This window comes from Chelonia mydas, chromosome 21, assembly GCF_015237465.2.
Source record: "Chelonia mydas isolate rCheMyd1 chromosome 21, rCheMyd1.pri.v2, whole genome shotgun sequence".
NCBI lineage: Eukaryota > Metazoa > Chordata > Testudines > Cheloniidae > Chelonia > Chelonia mydas.
In genome coordinates this window covers 2678485-2695542 of record NC_051261.2, presented here as the reverse complement: position 1 = coordinate 2695542, position 17058 = coordinate 2678485, and the positions used below count along the sequence as shown (strand labels likewise).

The 17058-nt window shown below is 42.3% G+C and overlaps 1 protein-coding gene across 4 annotated transcripts in view; it reads left to right on the top strand.

Annotated features, from left to right (window-relative positions):
• The window catches only part of CTTNBP2NL (CTTNBP2 N-terminal like), a 363525-nt gene that overhangs the window by 318196 nt on the left and 28271 nt on the right, over nt 1-17058 (top strand). The window contains exons 1-2 of one of the 4 annotated variants that reach the window (XM_043533648.1): nt 2532-2663; nt 13989-14100. In XM_043533648.1, coding sequence (XP_043389583.1) covers nt 14002-14100 — 99 coding nt within the window. In that variant the 5' untranslated portion in view covers nt 2532-2663; nt 13989-14001. Of the gene's footprint in view, nt 1-2531; nt 2664-6775; nt 6952-13988; nt 14101-17058 lie in introns of those variants that run through there. The other 3 variants (XM_037885086.2, XM_043533650.1, XM_043533647.1) reach the window with 3 other exon arrangements.

Below are 17058 nucleotides of genomic sequence, written 5' to 3'. Positions count from 1 at the left end.
GTGAGTGGTTTGCTCCAGGAACTGAGCTGACAGATGACTAAATTCTCATCTTATTTACCTTTCAATTTGTCCTGTGCTCTTCCTATTAGAATTAGGTTTGGCAAAAATACAGAATTTTTTCTGCAGACAACACCTGCTCTACATTGCTTTCTTATTAGAGAGGTAGTATTTGCATAACCAACATTTTAAAAAAAAAAAAAAAACAACCCAGGAAAGATGCTGCTCAGCGTGAAGGCAATTTCTCTGTTGTCGCTGTCATCACTCATTTTCTTCACTTCAGAAATAGTTACGTTATTCTGTCTAAGCAGCAAAGGAAAATTGTATCTTTCCAGTAATAATGCATTACAATAACAACACATTTAATTAGAGGTTTGTGAAATGCTTTAAAGATTAAAAGGCCTGGGAATGTAAATTATTACTTTTAATTTTTCCTGGTGTCTTATTTAGGATCTCAAAGCACTTTTCAAATATGAATTAAGCCTCAAAACTCTTCTGCAGCAGGTATTATGACTCTGTGAAAAGCACTATATGAGAGTGCAGTAGCATCATTATTATTTTACTAATGAGAAAACTGAGGCACAGAAATTTTGACTTGCCCAGCATCACAAAGTGAAGCCATGGAAGAGGTAGAATTTTAACCAACATGTCTAAGATCAATCCACTAGGGGCTGCAAAGTAATAAAATTCTGTCTTATTTTTGAATTATGGTAGTACCAAACAGATCTCACCATTGCCAGACAACCGACAAGGGTATTATATATAAAAGCCTCCTTGATTTGATATATCTCATCTGTATCAAAGCAAGGAGTCTTTTCCAAAGAAGCTGGAAGACAACTAGGGACGGCTTGCTCAAGTATGGCCTCTCAAGAAAGTGTGGAAAAAACATGGCATTTCAAAATGTACGCAGGTATGACTAGTGAAAAGCATAATTTTTTCCATAATGATTCAGGGATGTGAATCATGGTAAATTAATGCTGCTGACAAGAAGAAAACTGAAGCTTTTGAAATGTGGTGTTGGCAACAACTCTTGCTATCTCCTGTATGGGGTGGAGGGGGGAAGACGAATGCCTATATTAGAAATATTATTTGAGAGAAGCAGATCCTGATGTCAGAAAGAAAAAGATGCAAACTTATGTATTTTGGTCACAACAGCTGCAGAGATGGAAACTTGCAAAAGTTATTATGGAAGAAATGATAGAGGATCACCCTAGTAGGGGACAACCAGCAAGGAGATGGATGGATGATGGTGTGCAGCAGATCAGTGAGGGGACAGCTGCTGAGCGCTGTAAATTAGTGATGGATCATGAAGGCTTCTGAAAATTCTGCTATGATGTCACCACCAGTCAGACATGACTACATGGATTTACTTAGTCCATAGAGGGCCCAACCATGACTGAGATCCTATTTTGCTTTGCACTGCACAAAACCAAGATGCTACCTGTCCTAAAAAGCTTACAGTCTAAATATGTGCTCAGAATGCAAAATCAGATGATGTCTTAGCGCTGTGATAGAAGTGACAAAACCCTGGGGAGGGGGCTGACCTCTCGTCTGAGGTTGCAAGAAAAGGGCCTGCCTGGAAGAGAGAGGAGCCCTCCTGCCTTGGGGCTTCACTCGCGCCATCTGACACCGGCCAGGCTTCCTCCCTGTACTGGCCTGAAGGAACCCAACAAGCAGAGCCAGCCTGAGGACTACGCCAGCAGTGGGCTGCATTATTGATATGGCACCCCGGTCAGCACCCAAGAGGGCCAGGGACAGCTGCCCCCCTTCCCTACCCCAGACTCGGGGCAGCAATGGGGAAGTTCCTACCCGTGCCCCAGCCTGGGGGTAGAGATGGGGAAGTTCCTGCCCCCCCCGCCCCGCCCTTCCCCACCCCCGGCTGGGGGCAGAGATGGGGAAGTTCCTGCCCCCCCCGGCTAGGGGCAGAGATGGGGAAGTTCCTCCCCCCTTCCCTGCCCCCCCCAGCCCTTTCCCACCCCCGGCTGGGGGCAGAGATGGGGAAGTTCCTGCCCCCCCCCGGCTAGGGGCAGAGATGGGGAAGTTCCTCCCCCCTTTCCCTGCCCCCCCCCAGCCCTTTCCCACCCCCGGCTGGGGGCAGAGATGGGGAAGTTCCTCCCCCCTTTCCCTGCCGCCCCCCCAGCCCTTTCCCACCCCCGGCTGGGGGCAGAGATGGGGAAGTTCCTCCCTCCTTCCCTGCCCCCCCCGGCTGGGGAAGTTCCTCCCCCCGCCCCTTTCCCTGCCCCAGGCGGGGGGGGCTCCCAGCCGCCCCGCCCCCGGGCACTGCACGGCCTGCGAACAGCGCCCCCCCGGGGCCAGGACCTCCGCCGGCAAGCCCAGCCTCAGACTCCGCCCCCGGACATGACGCGTCAATCACAGCTCCGCGCTCTCCTGCCAGGGCCGCGAACAAAAGGGATTTTCAGCCCCGCGCCCCGCCCCTCTGCTCCCAGCGCCGCGCCCTGGTTGGCTGGCGGCGGCCCCGGCGGCCGGCTCCCCGCTCCGCCCCGCTCTTCCGCTCGCTGATTGGCTGTGGGTCCCGGGCGGTGGGGTCGGCGATTGGCCGGCGCGGTGTCAGTCGCAGCGGGGCCGGGCGGAGGCGCCTGGATGGGGCGCGCGGCCGGCTGGTAGCGGCGGCGGCGGGTGCGGAGCTGGACGGGGCCCCGGTCAGGTCAGTGTGTCGCCTGGGGGGGCGCTGCCTCCCCCGCCCCCCCCCGGGTCCGCACGCGCCCGAGGAGCCGTTGGGGGGCGCGTGACCCCCCCCCGGCACGCTCCGCCGGTTGGGGGCTAACGCCGGGCTCCGAGGCGGGGGCGGGCCGCGGGGCCGGGCGCCGAGCTCGCGCCAGGTGCCCCGGGGGGGGCGGGAGGGGAGTTAGCAGCTGCTCCTGGCGGTCGCGCCTGGCGCGTGGGGGCCGCTGCGGGGACGGGGGCGGGACCCTGCGCCCGTGGGAGCCACTACGTGCCCCAGGGTAGCGCAGCGGTCCCGCTTTGAACCCGTGTCTGATCCTCGGGCGGGGGTTGTGCCGCTCCTGCCCCCCCCCCCCCCGAGCAGGGGCGGGCAGGACAGCCCCCCGCGCGTCCAGCGCCGGGCACCGGGCTGATGCCTGCGGCGTTGCCGGCGAGAGCGTATCGACTGTCTGCTGGTTTTGCAGGAGTGAAGCGGGCAGCCGGGGGCGTCGGTGCACAGAGCCTCTGGGGGAGCTTGCGCACGCACCTTTGTGAAAATTATTTGCTGCAGGGTGTACAAAGCCAGGGTCCCTTCGTTGTGTGATTGCTGCGCTTTCGTTGTGTGTCACTCGGAAACAGTCCTCGCCGTGTTACGGTTTCTGAGTTCCTTCACTCATCTCTCCTGTAGGCAAACACACACACTTTTGCAGTGGGAAAACAGAACGGAATAAAGGACGGTCCATAAGTGTCTGAAGGATGTATACACCGTGGGGTGGGGGAGAACTGCATTTATTCAAAAGGGTTTCCCGTGGACTGCAATGAAGAAAGGAGTTCTTCAGGCTGAAGTGTGTGCTTCTTCCCCAAGTTCAAAACAATGAGACGGACATGGAGTGCACTTCCAGAGGAAGTAGTGTTTTGGCCCATCTTAAACTAGACTAGACAGAACACTAGAGAATTTAGAGAAAAATATCTCTAATCAAGGCTGGATATAGTCTCTGGAGTCCTGAATGTTATAACCCAGAGTATGCAGAGAGGTAGCTGAGTTGGTCCTAGGATGTTAGAGAGAGAAGGTGGGTGAGGTTCAATAAAAGATATTACCTCATCCACCTTGTGTCTTTAATAACTCAGAGTAAAAGTTCTTGACATCTGTAGGAGGAAGTGGGTTCTTACCTGGAAGATGGAGCAGAAGCTAAAAGTGAAAATCATAAAAGGTTGCATAGTGGCATCCTATGGAGAGAAATGATAAGCAAACTAATAAGAGAGCAAACAAAGGCAGCAGCTTCTTATCTTCAGATTCTGAAGATGTTGAACTGGCACTGGCCTCTCTATGTTACAGGAAAGAGGAAGAGACAACTTAACAGCTATTGGCAAAGCAAAGATAGGGACAAACTGGTAGCAGACGTTCTTAGGCACGTCATTCTGAGGTATGCATCTGATGAAGTGACCTGTAGCTCACGAAAGCTTATGCTCTAATAAATTTGTTAGTTTCTAAGGTGCCACAAGTACTCCTCTTCTTTTTATAATTCTGAATAGAGATGCTAAAATGGCCATCTCAAATCCCTCACCCTGCAGTAAAGCCATTAACAGGGTTATCAGGGCTTTAAAACGGTGAAATTGACTATTCTTTCTCTGTGTAAAACAAAACAAAAACAACACCCAACTTAAAGCTGTTATCTTCCAAGCCTTTTCTAAATAATCTGTCTCTAATTTATTATGTAGATATTTAATAATCTTTGGTAAGAAAACTTAAGGTTTTTGCCTTTTTTCTTATCTATAATTTGGACTGTGAAGCGAAAGTTAAAAGGTTGATAACTTACGTGTGTTTTTAAAAAAAAAAACTATATTTTTGTGGATTCTCCTAGCAATTCTTTGTTTGCGTGTTGCTGAAACATGAATTTGGGGAGATAAATAGGCAACAGGCCACCTATCCTTATGAACCAGTTTTGGGGCGTCTAGATTTGACAAACAATCCGGTCTTCTTTTTTAAAATGTAGATCAGTCATTTTGGATAGTTCCTTTTTAGGTGCCTCCAAGTTACACAATCTGGTCTGTGTGCACAGTATTCATGAACCAGTGTTTGACGTCTCCGAGAACAGACTCTGACTCAGAGGCCCAATAGATGTCATGAAATTTTACATCCTTGGTGTGTAATGGATGGAGTGCTGGCTGAGGCTCTAGCTGACACCATTGCTGGCTATTTCACAGACCAGTATTGGAATTAGTTCTGAAAATCCCCTCTTCTCTAAGTGGAGGACAGACAGAGTCATGAAGAGTATCCGTCAGGGAATTGCTGACAGAATAAAGTAAGGAACAGAAATGTATCTAATTAAGTCTCAAAAATTTACCAGACGTTTACTAGCCTTAGAACTAAGCCTAATAGTGAGAGGTTTATACAAAAGGCAAGGGTGGGGAAACCCCCTCTACGGGCCAAGCCCTGGAGTAATGCCTCCATGAGAAACCCAGAACTCCTGCTGATGAGGAAGGGGAGGATATTGCTTCAGGATCTTGGCTGTTGCAAGAAAGTGAGGAAAAAATTCTCTGCCACTCTACTCTTTACTAGTCTGCTTTTATGTGTGGATCCTCTTCTGTGAGGAACACACAGCCTACTTCTCTTGCCTTGCTTAGTAGGTTTTATGCTACAGGTATGACATCGTACATCCAGTTAAACTTTCCCCGAGCATGAAATTGACATGAATCTTGAATTTCTCGCTGCTATTCAGAACCATCAGGGCTTCAGTGAAAATGACTTCGGTTTATTAACTACTCTGCTGTTGCTCAGCAAGGCTTCCAGCAGCAATAGAGTCACTGGAGCTGTCTGTGCACAGACTCAGGAAGACAAAATTTCATCTACCAACCTCTGAAATGTAAACCACATGTATCTTTGCAAACATTCGGGCTAGAAACATAGTGCCCCATGCTATAAGGTGCTGAACGCATCTGAATTCAGTTGGTGTTAAAGGTATTTAGGACTTAACAGTGTCAGGCCATATATGTATGTAGCGGCAAGAAGACATGGATTTTTCAGGCTCTTTATCTAAACATTCATTTTTAGAAGAAAGCTCTCAAACCTGAGATGATTGACCCCAGAAACGTCTGGTCAGTCCATCCTTAACACAAACATGCTTCTGTTGTGCATTTTAAAAAAGTTTTGGTCTTAACTGGCTCCCAGCCAGAAAAAAGTCTTCACGTGTTTGTGCAAAGCATCTTAGTTTGAAGGTGGCTTATTTTGTGTTTGTATTTGACTTAAAAATATGTATTATTTGGCTTTTAGTCTTGAGTCCTCTTCCAGAGCTTTTGTCTGCAGAGCATGACCACAGCACAGGACAGAGATTAAGGGATAGCGGAAATGAATAGGTGATTTCCTTTTTCTTAAATGAAGAGATTTGCCACCCAGTGATGTAGCTGGAGGATTTTATATACGGGGCTTTCATGTGTGATATTTGTAGTCTGTAGTTCTAGAAAACAGAAGCATATAGTTCAGGGGGATTTTAGGGATGAGTTTGTCATCACAGTTTAAAGAATATTTTTAAGAATAACTTGGTGTGGGGAACTTGTTATTTTGGGAGAGGGGTTGCTTTGTTTTTCTTTTCGTTTAAATCTTTCACCATCCCCCCCAAATAACCCTAAATACTACTCATTTTAACTTAAAATTCTGTTGTGGTTTTGGCTTATTGCCTAATACATTTGAGGAAAGACAAGAAGTTAGAGAGAGTGGTATGCCTGTTCTTGAATAGTTAGCTGAAAGCACAGATGCAATATTCTATATACAACAGCGTATTTTTATTTCGCTGATTTACAAACTATCCTTTTAGGTTCTTGCATGGCCTCTATCGCTGAGGTATCTGAATGCCTGTGAACTTCTGAAAATATCAGCCCTTTTTCAGTTATGAGGAGTTAAAATGAGGCTTATTCAGAGCTGTAGACACAGAAGCATTGTTGAAAAACCAGCATATTTGTAGCCATAGCGTATGAAAGGACAGGAAGTATCCCCAGTCATTAGAGGAAAATGCCCACTTCTGTTCTGTGTAAGATGTTGCAAGGAAAAGCACAAGACACATGAGTCAAATCCTTAAGAGTATGTGGACTGTCTGACAGATCTCTATTACATACTCGGCTGTGGTGTGGTTAGGTTCTTGTCTGATTAGAACACTGGTCCCTTGGAAGTCATGGAGTATGTCATCAAGCTCTGTTGGAGTCAGTGGACCAGATTCTTCTGTTAGGCTAGGGACTTCAGATTTACACTCATGACTACAAACAGAATGTAGCCTAGTGCCTTCATAATAAACTGTGCAGGTATTATGCATGATTAAATATACTGAAATACTCCTATTATTTGGTAGCATACCTCATCCTTTCCTCCAACAGTGTATGCTCAGAATAATTAGGTCGAATGTAAAACCAGTTTCAGATACATCTGTAAGATTATGTTTAAGTATTTATATTTAAAATTTCTTTTAATATTTATTTTTTGTGTATTTCATGTTAAATTCTGGAAAGTAGGTTATTTTAAGGGAACTATTGACTGGCTCAGAAGAAAATGTGCCATAAGAAATGTGGCTTTCAAGTATTAAAAATTATGTTTCTGCTGAAAAAAGCATAGCACAGCTAAAAGGAAGTTTACCTTTAGACAAGCAATAAGCAGTTCTGTTTGTTTAAGCTCTGAAGTTTTGATTACTGTCTTAAAAGTGTAGCAGATCTCATACTCAATAAAAATATTTATTCTATAAGACTAAATACTATGTAGTTTTTGTGGTTTGATCTCTGTATGTTCACACAGGTTAACATATTGCACTGGATGTGAACTGTAATGTTCTAATTGTTATTCCTAAGTATTGTTTTTAAAGTTGTAAGTGGAGCTTTTTATTTAGGAATATAGAGGTACTCGGTCAATTCTCGCCAGTTGCACATGAAAATCTACTTGGCAGGATGAGTGTGTGTGTGGTAGTAACAGGGAGAAATTGTGCAGGGATAGAGAGGGAACAGTCCTCCTAATAGCATTTAGAGGGAGGAAAATTAGAGAACTTAACAATATAAAGGACATGCCTAGAGTGACCCAGGATAGGATTCAGATAGACAACGGAATTTATTGGTGTAATGGCCTCTGAGTTATTTTTTTGATTCAGAGACATCTGGTGTTCTTGTGAAATTGGGCACTAAAATAAATTGGGTTGACTTTTAGTTCTTTCTCCTTCCCCCACCCAGCATCCCTCAAGATAAAAGGGCTAGATGGGTTCCATTTCTAAATGTGCATGGGTTCAGCAATGTGGGATCTGCAGGGTGTCATAAGTGACCTTTCCCAGTGTCTTAAAACCATAGTAGTACAAGTGCGTTTTTTTTCAAAATACTGTTTTAATTATGTCTGTCTTGTGAGATTTTCATTATTAAGACATACAGCATGGCTGGGTGAACTGTGCTCTGAGTACAGTTATCGCTTGCTTGTATGTGACTTGTTGCTGTTAGGCTGTATGTGTGTGTCCACCATCTCAAAGTATCTTGAGCTTCATGAAGTTGAAAATTAAAGTGCAAACCAGTATACATACTGACTAGTTTATATCGCTTGTACTTTTGGTTTCTGTAGATAGTCTTACAGGAGTGTTATGAAGTGCTTATTTAGAATAATATCTTTGGGGGCAGGGACTCGGTTCTTTAGCACTTTGTAAGTGTATGGTGCTATAGAAATAGGACATGCTTTGGTCAAAGTATTACCATTTTGAATTATAAAGGTTAGCTCTGTGTTCTGATAACTTAGAACATATTGGATAGCCACCGTGCTTATGGCTGCAGGCAATGTGAACTCCCCTCTTATTTGTACTTAAATCCAGTTTGTGAGCAGTGGTGGCAAGCAAATGCACCATAGTAGGAAACTCTCACAGCTTTGCAGAGGATGTGCTGATTGTGAGCTAATGCAGAAATAGGCATAATTCTCCATGTACTGCCGATAAAACAGATGCTGGTTTTCCATTTTTTCAGTGTGCAAATTGATGTTCAGAATAGTGCTAAATGTACTAGTGTTAGTGCAGTTAGTTTTGCCAACTTTAGGACCTCAAAAATTACAGGGGAAAATATCAGCTTTCTTCAGTGATAAAAGAAAATATTTGTCTTATTTTAAATTTACATCTTCTCTTCACTGAACAAATACAACTTAATAGTGAACGTCTCTCAAAATATGATTTGATACTATTTCCTGTAAATATTGATTCAGTCTTAACCTTCATAAATTAGTCTGTGCAAGAACTGACTCACTGTTAAAATTAAGTCATGCATTTCCTGGGCAGATAGGATGTTGAGATTTAAAATCTGTCCATGGCAGTCATGCAGTTCATAAACTTAAAAGTGACTACTTAAGCATGGTAAATTTTAAAAACTGAAAACAAAGCCAAATTCCCTGCTCTGGTCCCAACCTGTAAAATTAATTCTAGATAGTGATGGGAGTTGCTTTTTGGATGTTATGATTCTGTTCTCTGCTTCCGTTTATAAATGGCACTACACATTTTCTTTCTTCCCTGTACAAAATAGCTATTATAACTAGGCAGCTATTTCATAGACTAGAAGTAACATAATTGTCAACCAAACAATTCCAGGCATGAGAGAGGTGTCTTGTTTCTGGTCTTGCACAACTATCTCTCTAGAAAAGTATATTGATCAGTTTACAATTCTCCAGCAATTGTCTACTTACAGAATAGTCGTTAAGAATGCAATGTCTTATTGAAATGGGAATCTAATCAAGTTCATACAAATATGAGTCTCCTAAACTGGAAAAGCAGTAGAAATTTTAAGTGTAGATAATGAGGTAAAATTGAGTACAAGAGGCTGCATGGCTGGTGGTTGAAGCAGAAGACTGGGAATGTGGATTTCTGGTTGTCTTTCTGATTCTGCCACTGTTTGAGGGATGTTGGGAAAACACTTGATGCCTCTTCTGTAAAATGGAGGTGAGGCATACCTCACAGATGAGCTGAGGCTTTCTATGAGCAAGATTCACTGGGCTCCTTTGATGACTATAGAAATGGAAAATATTAATTATATTATTATAAAATACACTAGATCACTAATGAACTTATTTGCTTTTTTTTTAAAACATTTTAAAAAAAAATTAGATCAGCTTTTAGGTTTCTACTGATTCTTCTGTCAAAGGCATTTCTTTTCCAGGCTTGGCAGACCCTAGAATATTCCAGATTCTGGCTTCATGGCCAGCCAGCCTATACAGCAGAAGGAATGGTACATGTTGGAAGCCTGTCCTAGGGTGGGGGAACATCCAGGTTCCTGTGCAAAAGTTTATAGTTAAATTTTAAACTCCATGAACTCTCTTATACTAAAGAAAGAATACATTAAATGATTTAGTCTCTGCAAAATATCATGCAAAGAAACCTGGATGTATTACGGACGTTCAGACCATAGAGAAAGAACATGTCTACAAGTGGTTCCTGTGTCTCATTTATAGGGGGGAGTATGCCTCAGACAATAGCACCTGAATATGACCTCCCAGCAAAGTCTATCTGAAGCAATCGGAATAAATGTGGTTGAAAACTGTCTTGTATTTTTGAAGCCACTTAATGCAAGATGACAATGCCAAGTAACACTAAGCTTAGAAAGAGACTAGGGAACAAGTATGTCTCTTAACGTGTGCCAAACTTAGTCTCAAGAATGTGCTCAAATGTCTGAAAATGGGCATATAAGCTGTCTAATTTCATTGGGAATCCACAGACGTTACTGGTTAAGGATTAAAACTGCATGGGAACAGATTAGTTTTTGTAAATGTATATTCAAAATGATTTGAGTAATTTCCTGACGATAACTTGGTCTGTAACTTGTTTGGAAGTAGTTTTCTCTTTTTCAGTATTTGAATTTTGGGATGTTTGTTTGGATGCACAGCTGAAGTGGATGGTGTGTTGTTACTTGAGTGTGTGAGAATAATATTAATTTCAAATTTGCTTCCTTCAAATGTTGGTTCAAAATCTACTGTTTTGGTGATCATCCCTGCAAAGTAATTTAATTTCTTCGAATACTTGTGGAAAACAAATATGCAGAGGAATGAACTCAAAGCATATTTGTTTAAATATTCAAACAGATATTTAGAGAAAAATTGTACTAGTCTCCCAGCTCTAGTGGTAATGAAGATAGAGCAAATATATTGTTCGTTGAAGAAATCCATTTTTCAGTACTACAACCAATCCTCTGATTCCCCCCCTCCTTTGTCCTGAATATAGCTGGGTTTTTTTACTTCAAGGCATTGGTTGGGATACAGCATTTTTTTTTCTAAAATGCTGTAATAAGCTATACACTGCATGTGCTGACTTTAAAACTCTGTTTTGAAATGAAAATGCCAAAATAATTCAGGTGTTTCATCTTAAAAAAGCTGGGCCAAATTAAATTCTTCTTAAATGTCCTCCCTTGTTTAAAGAAGTCGTCCCTTTACCCTTCTGGCAAGTCTCAACAATTCTTATAAAACTCTAATTAAAACTTTGAATGTGGGGACTGTGTTCCAGAACCCATGGATGTTCAATGTATTTGCCGGTTCAGAAAGCCCTCTTCCGAAATAACGAACATTTGCAGCAGAGATCAAAGCATCTAAAGCCAAACTGCGACTGTAAAATGTTCTGAATCTGATTATTATCTCAGTGCTTTTAGTTCTGCAAAGATGACCCAGAGTAGAAAGAATTTTTGTCTGTGAACAGTAGTGGAAATGGCCTCAACTTTTGCCCTTGAGGGGAAGTATTCTCCTGAAAAGAAATGTGTTCTTCTTTAGTTTCCTTATTGTTTGTATTTGCTTGCTCTTCAAGAAAAAAGGCTGCTTTAAATCCAGTTGTCTTCCCTTTGCTGTAAGAGTGGCATTAAATATAAACTTCAAAATTTTAATCACTTATCAGCTTTGAAAATGTTTGACTATTTTTCGTTTGCGTTTTAACATCAGTGTAGTATCTGGAAGCAAATAATCCTGGGCAGTTCACCAACTTGCATGAACAAAGCGGGAAGATGGGATTTTGTTGTTGAGAATTTCCAGGCACTTATTTGGCAGTTTCAAGACTTCTCCTATAGCTGTAATTTTTGTTTGTTTGTTTTTGTTTTGTTTTTTTAGGAACAGGTCATGCCCCCTTTTTTTTTTAAATACACATAAAACATGTGTTTCAGTGAGTCAAACAAAAGTGGGTTTGTTAATACACAGCAGTAAAGTTCATATTGATTTGTTTACTCATAACTAAATTAAGAGGTGGTCTCTAACTCAGTCACTGTCCAGTGTAGAAATGGAACTCAATATCTTGTTGGAATTGCCTAGAAGTATTCACAGCTTTTAAGTAGGGTAGCAACTTGTCAGAAGGGAATTCCCTCCCTGTAGGAGGGAATTTAAACTTTCTACTGCATCATGCTGCTGCTACTTGGAGAACCACTTACTTCCTCCTCTGTCTTGAAGGCCCCAACTTATGGCTGGCTGGTCTTGTTGGAAATCATGAAACCAGACATTTAGAGGTTTACCAAACTGTTTATTATACAGTAACACTTCTTTCCCTCAGACAGTAAATTCATTTATCCGCAGTACTGAACACATGCTATGCTGACAGCTCTTTAATGACTAGTTACATTGCATTTTAACAACCACAGTACCATAAACAGCCGTAGCTATGCTTTCATTTAAGAAGACTCTCTAGACATGCCAATGTAAGTCTACCCAGAAAATCCCTATAAAAAAGCTGTACTGCTCTGCTGAAACTTTGCTGCTTTAATACTTCACACTGGACTTTGAGTGAAACAAGAATATTAATTCCTACATGGAGTGCCCTCTGATTAATGCTGAGGGGAGGAATAGATCATTACTTTAAATTCCTCTTAAAGTGTATAGAGGATACTTTAAGGTTGTTACTCTTCTGGGTGAGCAAGACAATTTTCCTTTTCCAGCAGCTGGAAAACTTCATCTGCGTAAATAATCCATATTTGTTTGCAATGCTGTAGCTTTGTTGGCCCCAGCAGATTAGGGAGACAAGGTGGGTGAGGTAATATCTTTTATTGGACCAACTTCTGCTGGCGAAGGACACAAGCTTTCAAGCTACACAGAGCTGTTCTTCTGGTCAGAAGAGCTCTGTATAGCTTGAAAGCTTGTCTCTATTATCAACAGAAGTTGGTCCATAAAAAGATATTACCTCACCCACCTTGTGTCTGCTTAAACAAGACTGAACATGGCTTTATTTGCTTAGCTCTACACAAGACAATTATGCAGAGTAGTAGTGACTTTAGAGTAGTAGGTTTCACTGGATTCCATTCTGCTGCACATATCTAAACAAAGATTACAAATTAATCATCCAGTGGGTAAATCCATCTTTTGCTGGCACAGTTGAGCACCATATTCTGTTCATGCCTCCCATGACGTTTTTGACTTTTAGCAAGTGTTAAGAGTGGCGAAAGATTGTGATGAATTAGACACATTTAGCTGCTGCTGTTGCCTTACAGTGAAGGATATGTGCAAGAATGTGTTGTAATTTTAGGACTTTTCACAGCCTATACATGTTGGATGCAGAGTATTTTAGGCTTCCACTATAGAGACATAGACTTGTTAAAACATATGAAGTGACTATTGTTGCTCTTAATTAAAATCCAGTATCCAGAATATTGGATCGGCATTCTAACGTGCACCACTTAAAACTGTAGTTCACGAGCTGCTATGGTCTGAAGAAATTCCAGAGAGAGAATAGAAACCAGAGTTCTGCGTGTGTGTATGTTTCTGTGGCATTAACCTTGTGGAGCGACTTGAGTCTGTGCCCCAGGAGATGTCATTAGGGATGGCTCAAAAGGCACAATGTAGCTTTGAAATGCTAATTTATAAACTTAATGTTTATCTTATGGTAGATGGATCAATTTGGACTGCAAAGGTATTTTTCTTAAGCAGCCATTTTTAACCTACAAGTTATATGCCTGAAGTATAGGTCCATGATTAAGCCCTTAGTGGGACATTTGCAGCTATATGGTTCAGATTCACAATCCATAGTAGCATGATTTTAAAAAAAATCACTTCTCCCTCCTATTAATTTTGGCTGCTGCTCAGTGAATATTGTACATTAGCACTTATTTTCTGCCCACACCATCTGGGTATGCATATGCTTGTGAACCCCTGGGAAAAGGTGAAAAATCAATCTTCTGCAACTAGTTATGGAGGTCATAAAGAAAACACTGGTGTGTATGTTTTCTCCTTTGTTTGACAATACAGCTTGCAATTTGAAAAACTAAAAGGTCTGAAGTTTCCAAGTTCAATGAAGGTTGTGCATTCCTGGGTCTTAGAATATCACAGTTGGTTTTGTTCACAGCAACATCTAGTGAATTAATTCTTTTCTGATTACTTTTGTTTTTCAGGTATTCAGAATGAATCTGGAAAAGCTCAGCAAACCAGAACTACTGACACTATTTAGTATTCTTGAAGGAGAACTAGAAGCAAGAGATCTTGTCATAGACGCCTTAAAGGTATGTTATAAGTAAGTTAATTGGGTCAGAAATGCTACCATGTTCCTGTAGGTTCTGCCAAAGGCCTGTATCGCAACGTGGGGTTTAGCAGCAATGATTTATTACTTTTAAAAATTCAGACTGGATTTCAGTGGCATGCGTTAGTCAGTGCTGTATATTGATCTGTATCTTGGAATTCATTATCAAAAAGTTGGCTGCAAAAGCAAGCAGTTCACTGTTTAAGTGCAGAGAGCATTTTAAATGTCAGTACTTCCTTTTTGATAACAAAACTGCTCCTGATTCTTTATCAGAAAGAATTAAAAGGTTAGTTTTAAACTTCTTTAATTAAATGTGTCATATGTTCCTGTTTCTTCACTAAGAAAACTCTTCAGGGCAGCAGAGAAGATCAGCTCTCAAAATCTCTCTGGCAAGGGTGACTATTCTGCTGCTTCCTAAGAAGCAGATGCCAGTTCCATGCTAAGAATAACATCGTCCCAATGGGATAGTAAGGCTGCATCTACACTTCAGGCGGGGGTTGTGATTCCTTTGCTTGTTTACACATATTCGCACTGGTTCTCATCGAGTTAGCGGGCGTATAAACAGCAGTTCGCCCAGGGTAGCACTGTTAGTGGGAGCAGAGGCACAGCTGCTGCTAGCACGGCTAACGTAGCTATAGTGCATTTGTGTGCGCGCTAGTTCTCTTCGAGAGCTCACAGTGTAGACATAGCCCGCATGGTGTTCTTGTACCCTCCTTTCATGTAAGATGTGTATCAAGTTGCTAGAAAAGAAAGAGAGCACCAGAGCCTTCGCTGCCTGTGTGAACGATGCACAGAGCTGTTTTGTTGGAGCTGGGCAGCGTGGTTGAGAAATGTGTAGCTGATGTTGAGGCTTGCATCCACGCTGACTAACTGAAACTCAGCTCTGATCAGATGGAATTAATGCTCCTGGAGAGAGGCAAGCAACCGGATGAAATTGCAAAACTGCATCTGCCCCTTCGGTGGGGTAATTGGTTCATCTCTTGTTACTCTGTCACGGACTGAAGTCCTGATATCTCTCTAGAAGCATCTGGATGGCCTATACCGGTAGTAGTGTTTTCTCCATCTGCAATTGGCTAGAAAATTGCATCCCTTTCTTTCAGATGCAAGACCTTGTCATCCTTATCTATGCCTTTATCCCCTTGTAGTTTGTCAGCTGCAATGCACTCGACATGTGTTGAGGAAACCATACCTTAAGATCAGTCAAACTTCAGCTGGCCCTTGTAGGGATCACATTATGTCTGTTCTTCATTATTTGCACTGGTTTTCTGTTTGTCTCTGGGCAGTGGTTGAAGGTGCTGATTTTGACATGTTGTTTACCCGACATAACTGAAATTTCCTTTCTCTGTGTATCAGGGCAGCTACAATTATCCAAGGCATTCCGGTTTAAATGAGAGAGTGCAGAGAACAGTGTGTTCTCAATGAGGTGTTCTTAGCTGTGGCGCTGACTCCTCCATTTTATCTGGCAATCTTGATCTGTTGTTCTTCAGGGAATGTTTTCAAATGCAGCTCTTCACTAAGGTGTCTTCTGAGAGGGAACATTAAATGGAAGAGTGGGTGTGTGGGAATAATGAGGCAAAAGTATTGTGGGGAAAAAATTAAAGAAGTTTTGTGAGGGTTGACTATCTGGTAACTTGTGTACGGTGACATAGAATTTATAGCTAGGTTCATAATTCCTGTCCTGGGTCATGCTCAAATTCCAGTTACAGTCATTTTGCATGGTCTGTACTTTGTATGTATGTATCTTGTAGCTAGTGCAAGTGATTTATCTCTTTCTGGCTGGGTGGCAAAGATTAACCACATAGATTCATAGATATTTAGGTCAGAAGGGACCATTATGATCATCTAGTCTGACCTCCTGCACAACGCAGGCCACAGAATTTCACCCACCACTCCCACAAAAAAACCTCACACCTATATCTGTGCTATTGAAGTCCTCAAATTGTAGTTTAAAGACCTCAAGGAGCAGAGAATCCTCCAGCAAGTGATCCGTGCCCCATGCTACAGAGGAAGGCGAAAAACCTCCAGGGCCTTCCAATCTGCCCAGGAGGAAAATTCCTTCCCGACCCCAAATATGGCGATCAGCTAAACCCTGAGCATATGGGCAAGATTCATCAGCCAGATACTACAGAAAATTCTTTCCTGGGTAACTTGGATCTTACCCCATCTAAAACCCATCACAGGCCATTGGGCCTATTTACCATGAATATTTAATTACCAAAGCCATGTTATCCCATCATACCATCTCCTCCATAAACTTATCGAGTTTAATCTTAAAGCAAGATAGATCTTTTGCCCCCACTACTTCCCTCGGAAGGCTATTCCAAAACTTCACTCCTCTGATGGTTAGAAACCTTCGTCTAATTTCTAATCTAAATTTCCTAGTGGCCAGTTTATATCCATTTGTTCTTGTGTCCACATTGGTACTGAGTTTAAATAATTCCTCTCCCTCTCTGGTATTTATCCCTCTGATATATTTATAGAGAGCAATCATATCTCCCCTCAACCTTCTTTTAGTTAGGCTAAACAAGCCAAGCTCCCTGAGTCTCCTTTCATAAGACAAGTTTTCCATTCCTCGGATCATCCTAGTAGCCCTTCTCTGTACCTGTTCCAGTTTGAATTCATCCTTCTTAAACATGGGAGACCAGAACTGCACACAGTACTCCAGGTGAGGTCTCACCAGTGCCTTATATAACGGTACTAAGACCTCCTTATCCCTACTGGAAATACCTCTCCTGATGCATCCCAAGACGACATTAGCTTTTTTCACAGCCATATCACATTGGCAGCTCATAGTCATCCTATGATCAACCAATACTCCAAGGTCCTTTTCCTCCTCCGTTACTTCTAGTTGATGCGTCCCTAGCTTATAACTAAAATTCTTGTTATTAATCCCTAAATGCATGACCTTACACTTCTCACTATTAAATTTCATCCTATTCCT